General features: G+C 41.0%; 2 protein-coding genes across 3 annotated transcripts in view; both read right to left on the reverse strand.

Moving 5' to 3' along the window:
- Window positions 1-2,838, reverse strand: part of epas1b (endothelial PAS domain protein 1b) — a 39,376-nt gene extending 36,538 nt beyond the window's left edge. The window contains exon 1 of one of the 2 annotated variants that reach the window (XM_064318205.1): window positions 2,390-2,838. In XM_064318205.1, the coding sequence (XP_064174275.1) occupies window positions 2,390-2,415 (26 nt within the window). In that variant the 5' untranslated portion in view covers window positions 2,416-2,838. The remainder of the gene's footprint in view (window positions 1-2,389) is intronic. The other variant, XM_064318204.1, reaches the window with a different exon arrangement.
- A 5,071-nt stretch (window positions 2,839-7,909) lies between these two features.
- Window positions 7,910-13,653, reverse strand: part of LOC135244528 (protein kinase C epsilon type-like) — a 109,266-nt gene continuing 103,522 nt past the window's right edge. The window contains 1 exon segment of the mRNA XM_064316879.1: window positions 7,910-12,669. Coding sequence (XP_064172949.1) covers window positions 12,523-12,669 — 147 coding nt within the window. The 3' untranslated portion in view covers window positions 7,910-12,522.

Raw genomic sequence — 13,653 nt, forward strand, 5'->3', positions numbered from 1 at the left:
GCCACACACACAGGAGCATAAAATGAACTCTTCAAAGCTCTTCAAAGCTCACAGGCTGACAAATTGCCTGTTTTTCTAAAATGGCCGACCCATCACTCACGTTAGGTCAGTCAGGACCACTTGTCCTCAAAGATAGAATCTTAATTCTTAACACTCAATACAGTTATTTTCGGCAGAACGGCTCTGCTCCGGAAGTCCTCCCACCCATTCAAGGATAAGGCAGGGTGGCCACCCCACGAGGGTACATGCAGAACAGATCCAGCAGCAATGGGGACAGTCTCACAAACACATAATTCATGGAGCTTGGGCGGAGGAGGGGGTTTAGACCAGCACTGTGCAGCAAACACGCACGCAGGAGAAAGCAGTCAAATTAGGCTGTTTAAATACACTGCCCTGTTGTGTGAATGGACTGCGGTAGGTGAACATCACTAAGCAGCCAAACCGTCAGCTGATTCAGCCAGAGCCGGGCTTGACTCTCGTGGCCAGCCTGACCTAACGCAGTGGTTCATTTGTGCACTGGTTTCAGGGTTCACATCTTCAAAGTGAGAATAATTTCTAAGATGCAAGAAGGTGTAGCAGGGCTCAAACCTCATAGGGCAAAGACTAACACAACACAGCGAGATAAACCGGAAACAGAAAGGCCACAAAAAGTTTTTTTTTAAAGCAGAGGCTGTGCTGCATAAGGGAAACTAAAGCTCCACAGAACACAATCAGGCACAACAATAAGACCCGTCATCCTGTTCACTTCTGATGAGACCCCTGCTCAGCCCGCTTAATCTCTGAGAAAAACACAGCGAACAAACCAGTGCATATCAATCTGTTCCACTTCTTTCATTACCAGGCATTAACGTTTCACAGAAAACAGTTATAAAATCTGACAAAAGCATGCTACCAATTGTTCTGTATGTGCTTTCACACGTAATCCGATTACATAACGGCTTTAATAACTAATTCCCAACAGCATGTATACTGTACATAAGCTATATGTGAACAGCACAGTCACATTCACGCCAGATTTAAAACAGAGCAAGGCAAGAAAGTTTTGTCCCAGGCTAAAGCAAAAATGTTTTGCCACGTTTTAACCCAGCGATGACAGTTTTTTTTGGGAGGGGGCAGGCATGGGACACACACCTGTTGTACCCCATGGACCATGTTCGGACCTTGAAGGACAGTTCCCCCTTTGACTGTTGCTCTCTCAGTAATGCATTTAAAATGACAACACAACATTACACTAATTTCTGTGGATTTCTGCATGTTTCACCAAACGATGAGAAAAGACAAAAGTCACTATCCTCACAGCATAAAAAATGGTGAACATTTAAAAATAAAAATGAATTATTATTATTATATTTTTTGTTCCATTTACATTATTTGTGACGGAATAAACTGCTTTCATACTCCCACCTCATTATTAGAATTATTATTATTCACAATATATTCACCATTTCAGTCTATTTCATTTTAATGATTTTTAAATTTTAAATATCATAGTGATTAATATCATTTAATAATATTTACTAATAACAAAATACATAATAATAATAATAATGTTATTGGTGTTAACAAATATTATCATACGATGTTAAAGTATTATTATTATTGATGATAATAATAATAATAATAATAATAATAATAATAATAATAATAATAATCATCATCATCATCATAATAATAATAATGTACCTTGTAAAATGCAGAAATAGATGATGTAGTTGATTGAATATAATGTGCAATACTCTATTTAAACTTTTCACAAGCATTTTAAATAATATTCTGAAATACACTGAATCTTTCGTCACACTGATTAAGCACAAGAAAGTTGGACATATTATACAGGCACGGCTGGAGTGGCTTCGGAGTTTGTCTTTCAAACTATTAAATAGCACTCGTCCGTTTTTTTTTTTAAATGTAAAATTGCATTTTTAAAAACGACAGAACAGAATTGCGTAGATCTAGTGCATGCAAGAAAACGTAGCCTACAAGCTGCCTATGTTGAGCGGGATCAAGTGCGTCGTGTGATGGACGAATACTAGTGCCTTTCCACAGTGTATAATGTCAATTAAAGCAAACCAGGTGACAAAACTCACAATAACATTACATCCTCACGTTGCATTCGATTGAATTGCTGAGCTACACTCGCTTCGAGCTTTGCGGTTGAACTTTTGAGCAACAGGTCCAGTCGAAAGCCGTGCAGCGTTGATTTTTTATTATCTTGAACAGGACAGCAAGAACGACAGCACCGGCTGATAAAAAAGCGTTCACTAAAATAACTAATTTACCCAATTTAGGCAATATATGAAACTTTTACATTTTAAAATTGACAAAGGATCTCTGCACGGCTTATTTTGTCCATGCACAAAAAATATTTTTGAAGGAATGCGCATCCTACCTCTTCTTTTCCTTGTCAGCAGTCATATTGTTTTCCTCTGTCAAATGTCCTTTCGCTATTCCTCGTGTGTCCTCCGCAAAGTCCCAGTGTTTTCGGGTAATTTTTACAAATTGTTTTTTTTAAACATGCACAAAACAGCTAGGCTGTAATTGTGAAGAAAATACAGAAATATTCTCGCTAACGGTTAAAAAACAATCAATGACTTGTTTGTATGTTTCAAGCCAAGTCCATATTGCAACTGAGAGAAAGTCCTTATACCAGGTTAGGGTGGGCTATACAGTCTCAGAACACTGCCGAGGATTGTACAGCCTCTCTCTGGTATTATGAAGGCAAATCTGAAGGGTAAAATGTACTCTTTAAATGTACTGGTTGCAGCCCCCTGTTAAAGTTCCTTCGACTGAACTGCGTGTCTGGGAAAGTTCCAGCCCCTGTCCCCGAACGACTCTCCCTTGCGCCCAGCTGGCCCACTGACAGCAGCTCAATCAATCTCGTGGTTGTGATTGGCGGGATCTCACTGAAGACCCGCCTACCACGCCACCTCTCCACTTCGCCGCTCTTCGTAAAATACAGGTCCTGTTCAGAGGCGGGTCTGTCGGTAGGTGAGCTAATTCGCTATCGGTGTTTATGCAACGACCGAAAAGACTGTTGAAAGAGTGCTTTAAAAAAAGAATTATTATAATTAGTGGCCGACTTACACGCGCACTCAGGTTTGGCAAGTTGAAAGCCGCGATGAAAAGAGGCTTCAGCTTCAACCAAATTTTCTCACTTGCTCGGAAACCAATCATGGAAATAACCAGACCTGGATCAAATACGTATTTGTTTTGGATTCAAATACTTTTCAGTGCTCTGTTGATCTTGCCTGGTGTAGCCTAATTGAGCCTGCCAATATGACCAAAAGGCGGGGTTTGCACATTTTGAGAGTATTTCATTGGTTCCAATACACAAGATCAGTAAAGCGTAGAAAAATATTTGAATCCCAAACAAATACGTATTTCACCCGGGTCTTGAAATAACAAAATTTACATATAGGCAATTTCAGTAATGTGGCCTGATGAGTGACAACCTAGTAAGCCCACAGGGCATAAATTTTAAAAAAGGAAGTGTAACTCCATAACTCACCAATGACAGCACAGCCTTCATATCTCCAGCAACACATTGCTCAAACTACTTGTAACAGACCACTGTCATGTGACGTCTGTTCCACATCAGTATTAAATTAAAAACCTCAACAAAACCGAATTAATAAAGCTCTGTAGAATGAACAACCAGAAACATTACGGCTCATCAGGACCAGGATTGGAAAGCACTTGTGGAGATAGACCTACTGAAAGAGCCAGACCTTAGGAGTCTTTTGCAATGGAGGATTATATAAAGTTCAATTTCTGAGACCCATTAAAAAAACAAAACAAAAAAAAAAAAACAAGCCATTTTACACAGTTGAAATTGAAATATTTATGAACAAACTTTGGTTGTGCTGGTGATTAACTTGTCCCAGATTTTATTTTCATGCTACACTACCACTTTGTGTCATTTATGGGGTGGGTTAAGGCTGCTACTGGACCTGTGTTCAAGGTCATCGTTGCGCTTCTTTTAGGGACAAACCAACACAGGGTTTTGCCATGAAAATAAAATGACACGCCTGCTGGTTTAAAATAAATATTAGCTAGAATAAGAGCCATATTGGCCATCTACATGTGAGATATGCTTCCATTTATCATCTGTCAAGTTTTAGGTCAAACCCTCCTACCCAAACCTTGTGAGAGACTCCCTGACTAATGCATGAAAAATTGCCAGGAGTCCAAGACGGCAGGAAAACCCAGAAACACAAGATTTTGTTTAAAAGAAAGTGATTATGATATCGGTAACTATTGGTAACAATATATTTTCAAGGCTTCCACCTGAAACTTCTGTACATTATCATAACATTAATCAAAATAATGCGATTTGTTTCTCAGCTCAAATCCTTATTCTGGGCAATTTACAAGTCTTAAAAAATTAAGATTTGTACACTTATAAAGAATTTAGCCAGCACTTGTACTGTACATATTCCTGTGACATTTTGTTGTGGTTGTGTTTCAGTAGAAAAACACATATCTAAAACAGCATTTTGCAACCCTTTTCCTGGAGCTCACAGTGAATGGTGTTTGGTTTCTATGGGCTTGACTTTTTACTTTTTACTTTGCTGTTAATTGACCACTGATATGGAACTGACACCAATATGGTCATTTGCTGTAAATCATCAAGTCTTGTGTGAACAAATGTTGTTTGAAAGGCATCTACTGTGCAGTAAAAAAAAAAAAAACCCCTCTGGTGAAAAGGTATATAGATCTGTAAGAACAGCACTCCCTCAGAAACCAGAAGTGGCCTTTGTGGGTTAAGGTTGATTAATGCGGACCGTTCGGCTAGAGCTCAATTACCAACACCACCCTCTCTGTTTTTCTGCTGAGCTGCACGAGCAGAGCACATCAGCGAGGAGGTCAGATTTCAGCTCCCAAAGAGAAAGCAGGGGATGGATCATAGCATTGAATGGCATTTTTTTTTAAAAAAGCAGAAATAGGGCAGGATTAAAGTAGGCGCTTCAGTACACTGTGGTGGAAGTCCCTCCCAGAAACAAAGCAGAATCACTGTGTCGTCCCAGGTCCTCGTTAAGCACTTTGTTAAGGCGAGGAAGGTGAATGGAACTGATTAAGGAAATCCGGGGGTGGTGTCACTGGGGGGTGTCATTCTTTGTGGTAACCATGAACACCTGTTCTTGTTCTTTCAAAATAGCAAAACTAATGGCTGCTAGATGGCTGATACTGCAGAAACACTGTTCCAGCACGTAAATGGGGCTTCACAGGATCTGGTATTGAACGCTAACCATGCTGTAAGAATCAGCAGTACATGCACGCAAAGCAGCGGTAGATCTGCTGTGGGTTTCTAATCAGAGCCCTTGCTGCCCACTCGGCACCAGAGATACACTTAGTCTACTGTTCTAATGATGAAGGTCCCCAAGGGAACTAATCACACTCTTATTGCTTATTGGGTGATGTCACAATCTGGACTAATATGTGTCTTTGATCTCTGCTGCGCACATTCAGTGGAGAACGGGATTGTCCTCTCTCCAAGGAATTATAAATGGACATCGAAAATATGTCATATAATTATTAAATAAAGAAACCCTTCCTTTCTAGGTTGGCGAACACAACAGCACTCTAAAGGACATTCATCTGGTCCCCATAGCGCAGAGACCATTCCCTGGAGATCCCCAAACGACAGCAAACAAGCCCTTTTGGGTAGGGAGATATTTGAGTGTGTAAGCAAGGAAGCGAAGAACCTGACACCATGAATGTTACCAAAATATAACTAAGGAACATCACAGTCAAGAAGATCTGGACCACCAACAGCACCAGTGGTTGCATTCATGCCCCGCGAATGAGCTGTTGAAAAAGGTATTTCTTTCTGTTCTCGCAGTCCCGTTTGGCAGTAATGAAGCTAACAGATTATCCAGTAAGTTTAAGAAGCTGTACAGTACATTTCACCTCAGGTTGTAGGAACTGTTGACATCAGTTGGCATGAATATGCTAGACCCTTATTATCTGAACTGAACAGATTATTTGCTCAGATTATTATTAATTATGAAAGTAAAACAGAAAGCTACAGCCAATTATAATCCTAACAGGAAGTGGTGCATATACATAAAAGGCGACCACCAATGTTACAGCGAGCAGGGTTAATGTACTTTTGTCCAGCACCCCTGTCTCGTCTCACCCCACTCCTTTCTGTAGAAATCAGATCCATGCTTTCGGGAATGGACTTCAGGATGCAGAGGCTACAAGGAAATTTAGGTCAATTCATTCCCTCTTGGATATATTGTGTTTCCTCCAGTTCTCAAATAGAATCAATATATAATGGTACCTCTTATCACACCTCCACAATACCTTGAATGACCAATATCTGCCGTCTCTTTCTGAGTACCATGGACTGCAGCATATAACTTTGCCAGTTGAGAATAGAGTAGTTTCCTTTGAAATCACGGAGAAAACTCTGTGCAGCTTTTTAAATGCTATTTTGTACTATTTGAGTGAGCTGTGTATATATTTTATGTAAAAATCAATATATTTTTCTTTAATTCATAGAACATGTGGCCTTACCTTCTGGCTGACTGAAAATGACCTTGTTTCTATCAACTGAAGCAGCATTCTCATCTTGGAAATTTGGAGGTGAGGCTCAACCAAATTCATTCTTTCAGTAAGTGATCTTTCACACTGGAGATACACTGCAAAACAGAACATGTTGAAAATTCTAGAACTAAAAAAACTTCAGAATCTACCCTTACAGAAATTAAATCAATCACATGATACTGATTATACGTTTTCAGTAAATATGACACTTTGCAATATATTGGCAAAATACAAATGATTGCTGTTTATAATATAACATTTTAAAATGCTGTTGTTCAAATATTTAATTACACAATATATATTCAATATCTTGCAGTCTAGTTCTTGGGGGGGGGGGGGTATTTACTTAACTACATGAAAAATATCTAGACAGCCATAAAAGGAGTAATGAGGAATTTGGTCAATACTTATTTGGTTTAATGTAGGTCTCCTCTCCTTGTGTAAGGTGCTAGTACTGCACTGCTTACAAATTCAGCCACTGATAGATTGCAGACATAATTCCTTACCTGACATTTTAAATTAATTTTTTTATTAAAAATGAAAGCATTTCAAAGCATCACATGCAGAGGTGTTAAAATGTATACCAAAATACAGATGTACGTGGAACTGACTTCCTTAAAAACTGTTTCACAGAATGAATAACTAGAAATCATGTGTCAAAAAGGAGAGGTTTGTGAAGAGAAATGCAAGAAAGGAGACTAGATGACAGTGGCAGAGTGAGTCATAGGGGAAGAAACAGATAGGTCCACCCTGTGTGCCCAGTGTCAATATGTTTACCTGTAAACCAAAGACCCTCCACAGGCTCCAGGGCTGTCCTTCTCAGTCTGTGGTCTGTAGCGGTCAACATCCAAACTGTTTCAGGACACACACATATGCACGCATACACTGGCACACATGCACACACAGGCACACGCACACACACACACAAAAGAGCAAAGAAGTGCCAAAGCTGGTCAAATAACACTGTGACACACCACTAGCAGTCCTGCCTGCACTTGAATTTGTGCACAAACGCTATTTATGGCATACAGTACAAAACTTCAGGCTTCAGTTGGCTCCAACAAAGAGGGAAAACCCCATGGATAACATTTGAAGTCACCATCTTTTCTCTGCCTATCATAGGTGATTGAATTGCTTTACTGCTTTACAGATTTTTCTGCTAACGAAGCTTTACAACACATACGCACAGAACATATGCACGCACACACATGGGAGCGGAAGGGGTTTGTGTTAACGTACCATAACCATCACAGAATGCGGTCCAACACCAAAACATTTGGCCTTAAAAATTTCACCTGATGAAAAAATTAATTAATTCACAGCTGCAGATACCATGAAATGGCAAACAACCACTGAATCATTTTGACATCATAGTATTTAATAGGATCCAAAACAAACAATACACATTCACATCATTTTGAATACAGTACATTTGGCACACAGTAAAATGCTTACGATGAGATAACACTAATGGATGGCAAAGAAATTCAAAATACACCCAAAAAGGAAACGTATTGTACATACAAAGCTTCACAATACAGAAACTAAAAATCAAATACTTTAAGTATATTATATATAATACATAGAGTACTATAATACACATGACACATAGCTGTATGTATTATACTACTATATGCACCAATGCATCATACTCAGTCAGACACATTTTTGCACTTAATTTAAGAGGTAATTCTTTAGCCGTTTATATATTTACTCAGTTTAACGCTTTGATGATTCAGCAACAGACCAAAATGTGTTTCCTATATATATAGTTTTTTTTTTCCTTTGACAAACTTTCTTAGACAAAAAAATAACAGAAGCAGAAAGACAGATCAGACTTGGCATAGAGCACGGAGGTTAGCAGGATGGACCAAGGGCTAGAGGAAGGCTGCAGGGGAAGGAGTGGTCTGATATCTCGCAAAGAAATAAAAAATAAAAATAATCATAGTAAAAATAATAACAATAAAACACAAGGGACCCAACCTCAAGCCAAACACAGACAAAACTGAGAAAACTGTAAACCTAGAAGGAGGTGGCAAATGATCCGGAATGGAGTTCACATGATAACAGACAGGAGGGACCAATGCCCAAACAGGTAATATGGAAGGAAACAAGGCGACTCAGAACATTCAGAAGAGCAGCTCTCAGTGACACAAACAGACAGAAACAGCACTTTCAAGGGGGCTGGATTCAGAGCGATTCATCTCTGTCTCTTTTTTTAACACACAGCTTCTCTTTTAAAATGATTTAAATTATGTGCATTTACTGTATGTATACTGTGGGAACAAATGAAAAACAGAGAGGGTCGTGATGGATTATTCTCACTGATGCCAAGTTATGTCACAGACACACGAGGTGCATGATTGGCTATCAGTCTAAGTACAAGTGTGAAAATGTATTACATTTTTGTTGTTGAATCAGTGAATACGGTAGAGTTGGGGGTGGGGGTGGGGTTGAGGATGGATGGGGGGGTGGACAGAACACTGCTAGACGTCTCTGATTTTTCACCATGAACATGGTGACATTTGAAAAAGTTTGCAGCAGGAAATTGTTGTGGCCTCAGACAAGTAATCAGATTTCCTAGATCACGTCTGCCCACCAAGTCCCAGTGCCACAGCAAATTACTGTAACAATAAAACTGAGAGGGACCCAAAAGAAAATACTGTCATTACAAAAACAAAAATAAAATGAAGAGCTAGACTTTAATTGGTTGAAGTACAAATGTTTGGATAATACTGGACTGCAAACTTATTACAACTACCAAATAAAATAGTAAATTTGCTGTCCTGTCTAATGGTGTAGGAGACCAATACAATCCAGATTCATAACAAAACAAGTCATGAATGGAAACATTCTTTAAGAAAATACATAAAAAAATAAAGTGTGACATTTTGGCAAGCGGAATACCCTTTATAATTCCTAATGGCAGTACTCTTAATACTACTGCATGTAACAATAAAATAGATTCCCATAATGTATTGTATTGTGCTGACAAACTATCTTTGTACTGTGTATGGCTTCTGGTGAGCATTTAGAAGGGCGGGGGAGCGGGGGGGGGGGGGGGGGTGACAGGATGGGACAGTGATTTGGAAGGGGAGAAGAGGGTGCGCAAGACCTGAGTGGAAAGCACTGAGAGACAGTGAACCATGGATAATACAAGAGACCTGCATTACCCCCCCTCCCCAACCAAAGCCACACCTGCTGCCAATGTGACCTCATACAACCAGCAATCCTCACGCCCCTTCATTTCTCCATTTTCTTCAATTTCTCTTTCTCCCACCATCCACCCTGACCCCCACCGTCCTCCCCCTGCTTTTTGGACAGGAATTTGATCCTCCTACATAAAGAGGGGCTTCCTCTTCAGCCCCCGCAGCAGCCCTATGGGATGGCCCATGCTAGTGAAAGCGCTGATAGACAGGCCTGCTGTTCCTGCAGGACTCTTTGGCATGTCAGGCTGTATGGTTGCTCTTCCCTGGGACAGTAGGAGGAGATAGGTGGCTTTGGAGTAGATACATATGTGCGTTACAATAACTTTGCTGTACTACTTTTCTTTTTTGGAAACAAGACTAGTATCTGTAAGGGGGTGTTTACGCCTGGGAAGTGCATCAGGGCATTTTTGGTGGGTCCCATTGGCTGTCGTTTTGAGCCATTCAGTGACAAAAAAACTAATGACTGGGACTTTAAAAGGGGGGGGGGGGGCAGATACTGCACAAAGCCCTGAAGTCCTGGAGGATGGAGTATGGTGGGGTGGTATGGGGTGTGTTGAGAATGGAGGCAACAAATTACTACAGAGAGACGAACAGAGAGTCAGAAAAGACCAAGCAAAGAAACAACAAAAAAACATGCATTAAAAAAAATACAGATCAGGAGGGGGAAAAACAAGACAAAAAATCAAAATGAACAAAAACACATACAGAGTATTGCACATGGACATTGTATCTTTTTTCATAGACTAGTATTACACAATAATATAATATGCCTGACCATGCAACGGTTGATACCTCTATTTTCAAAGATCTTCACAGGCCTTTCAGCAAACATTATATACAAAGACTTGTCTGTACAGAGAGGGCAAGACACTGGGATTTAGGTGCTGGCTTTGCCACCCACGAAAGTGAGTCTTGTTGCATAGCATGGAAATCTTGCTAAGGATTTCAAAAGCTAAGCAACAAGACAATCCAGTAAAATCATTTAAAAAATGAACAAAAAAGACAAAATAAAATTAAACTGTTTCAAGTGGGCACTTCTACACACAAGCACGCACTCACATTCATGCTAACTCATGCACGACACACAGACGTGCACACACGTCCTCATACACACATTCATGCATGCACACGCATGCACACGCAAACATACACACACACACGTGCGTGCACACACAAACAGAAATACCATATGAGGAATATTTAGAAATTAAACTACAATAACACTATGAGCATATCTACAGTAGGTAACCATTTTGTTTTTAACGTTTCTAACTTTGTTACATTGTCCACAAAAGTTACCCCAACACACAAAAAGGCATTTTACTGTACTGTACATTAACTATTGTCAGTGTTGCAAAATTTTGATCTACAGAAAAACTTTTCACTGGATGATTTCAAATTCTGAGCATCACATTTGGTGCTTTGGGTAGTGTGACCATATACATCTAATACTTTAGTACAATCACTGGTACTGTCAATTTGGTTATCGTAGTGCATTCTACTGAGAGAACCCGTCAATTCTGTGGCTACAAAGAGTTCTTACGAAAAATAGTATTTTTAATTTTTAACATTTTTTCTTACTTTCTTTGGGGATGATGTACTTTGCACAACAGGACTTCAATAAAAAAAAACAACAAGAAAGGTGGTGGAACAAATTCCATACAGTTTAAGCTACAGAGAAGTGAGGTCAAGGAAGTCCAGCACTGAAAGAGTTTTGACCCTATTCAGACACTCCAGCCGTTCCTCCCAAACACAGCAATAAAGCTTAATATTTTGAATGGGGTTACTGAGTGTTTGGGGTGGCTGGCTTCAGTTTGCACACATTGCTAGTTGCTGGCGAATTAAGCTCAGCACGAAGGGTTTTCTCTGCACTCTGACTGGACACCAAGAACCTGCTGCAGCAGCCAGTTGCTCAGCCAATGGCTGCTCAACAGGACATTGTTCCCTTCTCATTTCGTGATGTTTTTGGTCCTTCTTTCCTTGTGGTAATTAGCTCTACAGAAATGTCTTACGAGATGGAGCAGCACACTGCAGGGTTCAGGCCAGCTAATTCACACTATACTATCACTGTGATCATACAGGATGTGTCATACGGGACTCTTCGGTTCATTTCTGCCTTTTGCAAAACCCAAACTCTCAAAAGCACATCCAGAGTTATAGTAGATGTACCACAATCAGCAGACAGCTTGCACAGATGAGGTCTGGGCGGTTGCTTTTGTGTTTACGGTTTCGTTATGTTGTTGGTTTTGCTTGTCCTAAATTGGGGTGGTGGGGGGGGGGGGGGACTTCCTTTACAGACACTCCTCTGCGCCACAGGTTCTAACAACTGAAAACGAAAAAAAAAAAAAAACAGTATGTAAGAGCCAGGCAGACAGAAAAGGTGGAGTGATGCCAAAAAAGGTCTGTCCTATTCTGTTCTTTACACAATTATAATACAAATATGTAGAAAAAGGAATAGAGGACACTGAACAGGAATGGAGTGATTGAGGGAAAGATGCAAGGAGGATGGGGGCTGCAGCTGTGGTGATGAGCCAGCTCTGGAGTGGGTTCAGGAGAGGGACAGTTCTGACGCCAGGCCGAGGAGACTGCAATGCTGGGAGCGTGTGTATGGTGTGTGTGTGTGTGTGTGTGCGTGCGTGTCTGTGTGTGCGTGAACGTGAGAGTGTAAGTGTGAGTGTGTGTGTATGCGTGTGAGAGAGCATGAGTGTGTTGGGGGGAAGACAGGTTAAGGTGAATGGAAAGGCAGCTGGGGGCCGATGGTCTAGGAGAGGGTCTCCTCCCCAAAGTACGAGAAGCCCTTGAACTCCTCCTGGTTGATCTGTTTGATGATGGCGTCCTCCACTGGAGTCAGAACCGGCTCCTCGCGCGTGAAGTCCTGGTCAAAGTTGTTGACATCCCTTTTGGTTTTCTGTGAGGGGCAGAGGAAGAAGAGAGAGGGACTCAACCAAGAGCCAGAGACAGCTCATCACACTTGAGATGAAAAATTCTGTGTTCCTTCCTGTTCTACCCAACATATTCCCGTCGCCGCTCAAATGAACACGCTATGGTGTTCCGGAAAGTGACGGAATGTTCCTCTGTAATAATTATAGCAACGGAATTTTCAGTCTGGAGTGGCCTTGGACAAAAGGGACTCCTAAATTAATTCATGTATAAGGAATGTAGAGTTTGCCATTTTGGTTTCACGTAGTATATTCAACCAAGATCAAGGGGGGGGGGGGGCTTCCTGGCCCACCCACCCTTTCCACTGTATGAGGGCCTTTCTCTCATTATGGAATTCAACACAGCACTGCCTCCCTACTGCAGGCAACCATTATGACATCATCAGAAACATTCTGATTGATACACAGTGTTCTGATTGAGCCCCATCTGTGCCACTATCTAACTGTTGTGTTTTAAAATGTGCCTCAAAGGCTGAACGTCTCTGACACAAAATAGAATCACTTACAGACAGCTAAGCGCTGGGAAAACCTGCCACAGAACGTACGTCAGGCTTTCGAGACTACTGCTATTGTCGAGATAACAGTTATGGCTACCGTTTCTTTTCTTCACATGTACAAAATAGCAGGGTTTTTTTTTCTTCACTCTTTCTCACTTCATAATTCACACGTCTAACTTCTCGGTTTGATTCAAGTTCTGGGCAGTTGCCAGGGTTACAGGGTTCACACAGAGGTCACACTATGAGGGTAACCGCAGACCCTTATAGGCACAGACAGCCTCTATTTCACCTCTTCCAGACCACAGCAGCGCAGGTGGGGGAGACATCGGCAGTGGCACACGAGCTCTCCACACACGCCCACGAGTGTGCTCTCCCTGCCGCAAGGCACTGTGAAAGAGGAAGGCTGGCTTGGCCGTTGAGGTACTTTCACTTTCTGAGCGCGCAGATACACCCTGT

The sequence above is a fragment of the Anguilla rostrata genome, chromosome 18 (assembly GCF_018555375.3).
Source record: "Anguilla rostrata isolate EN2019 chromosome 18, ASM1855537v3, whole genome shotgun sequence".
NCBI classification, from domain to species: domain Eukaryota; kingdom Metazoa; phylum Chordata; class Actinopteri; order Anguilliformes; family Anguillidae; genus Anguilla; species Anguilla rostrata.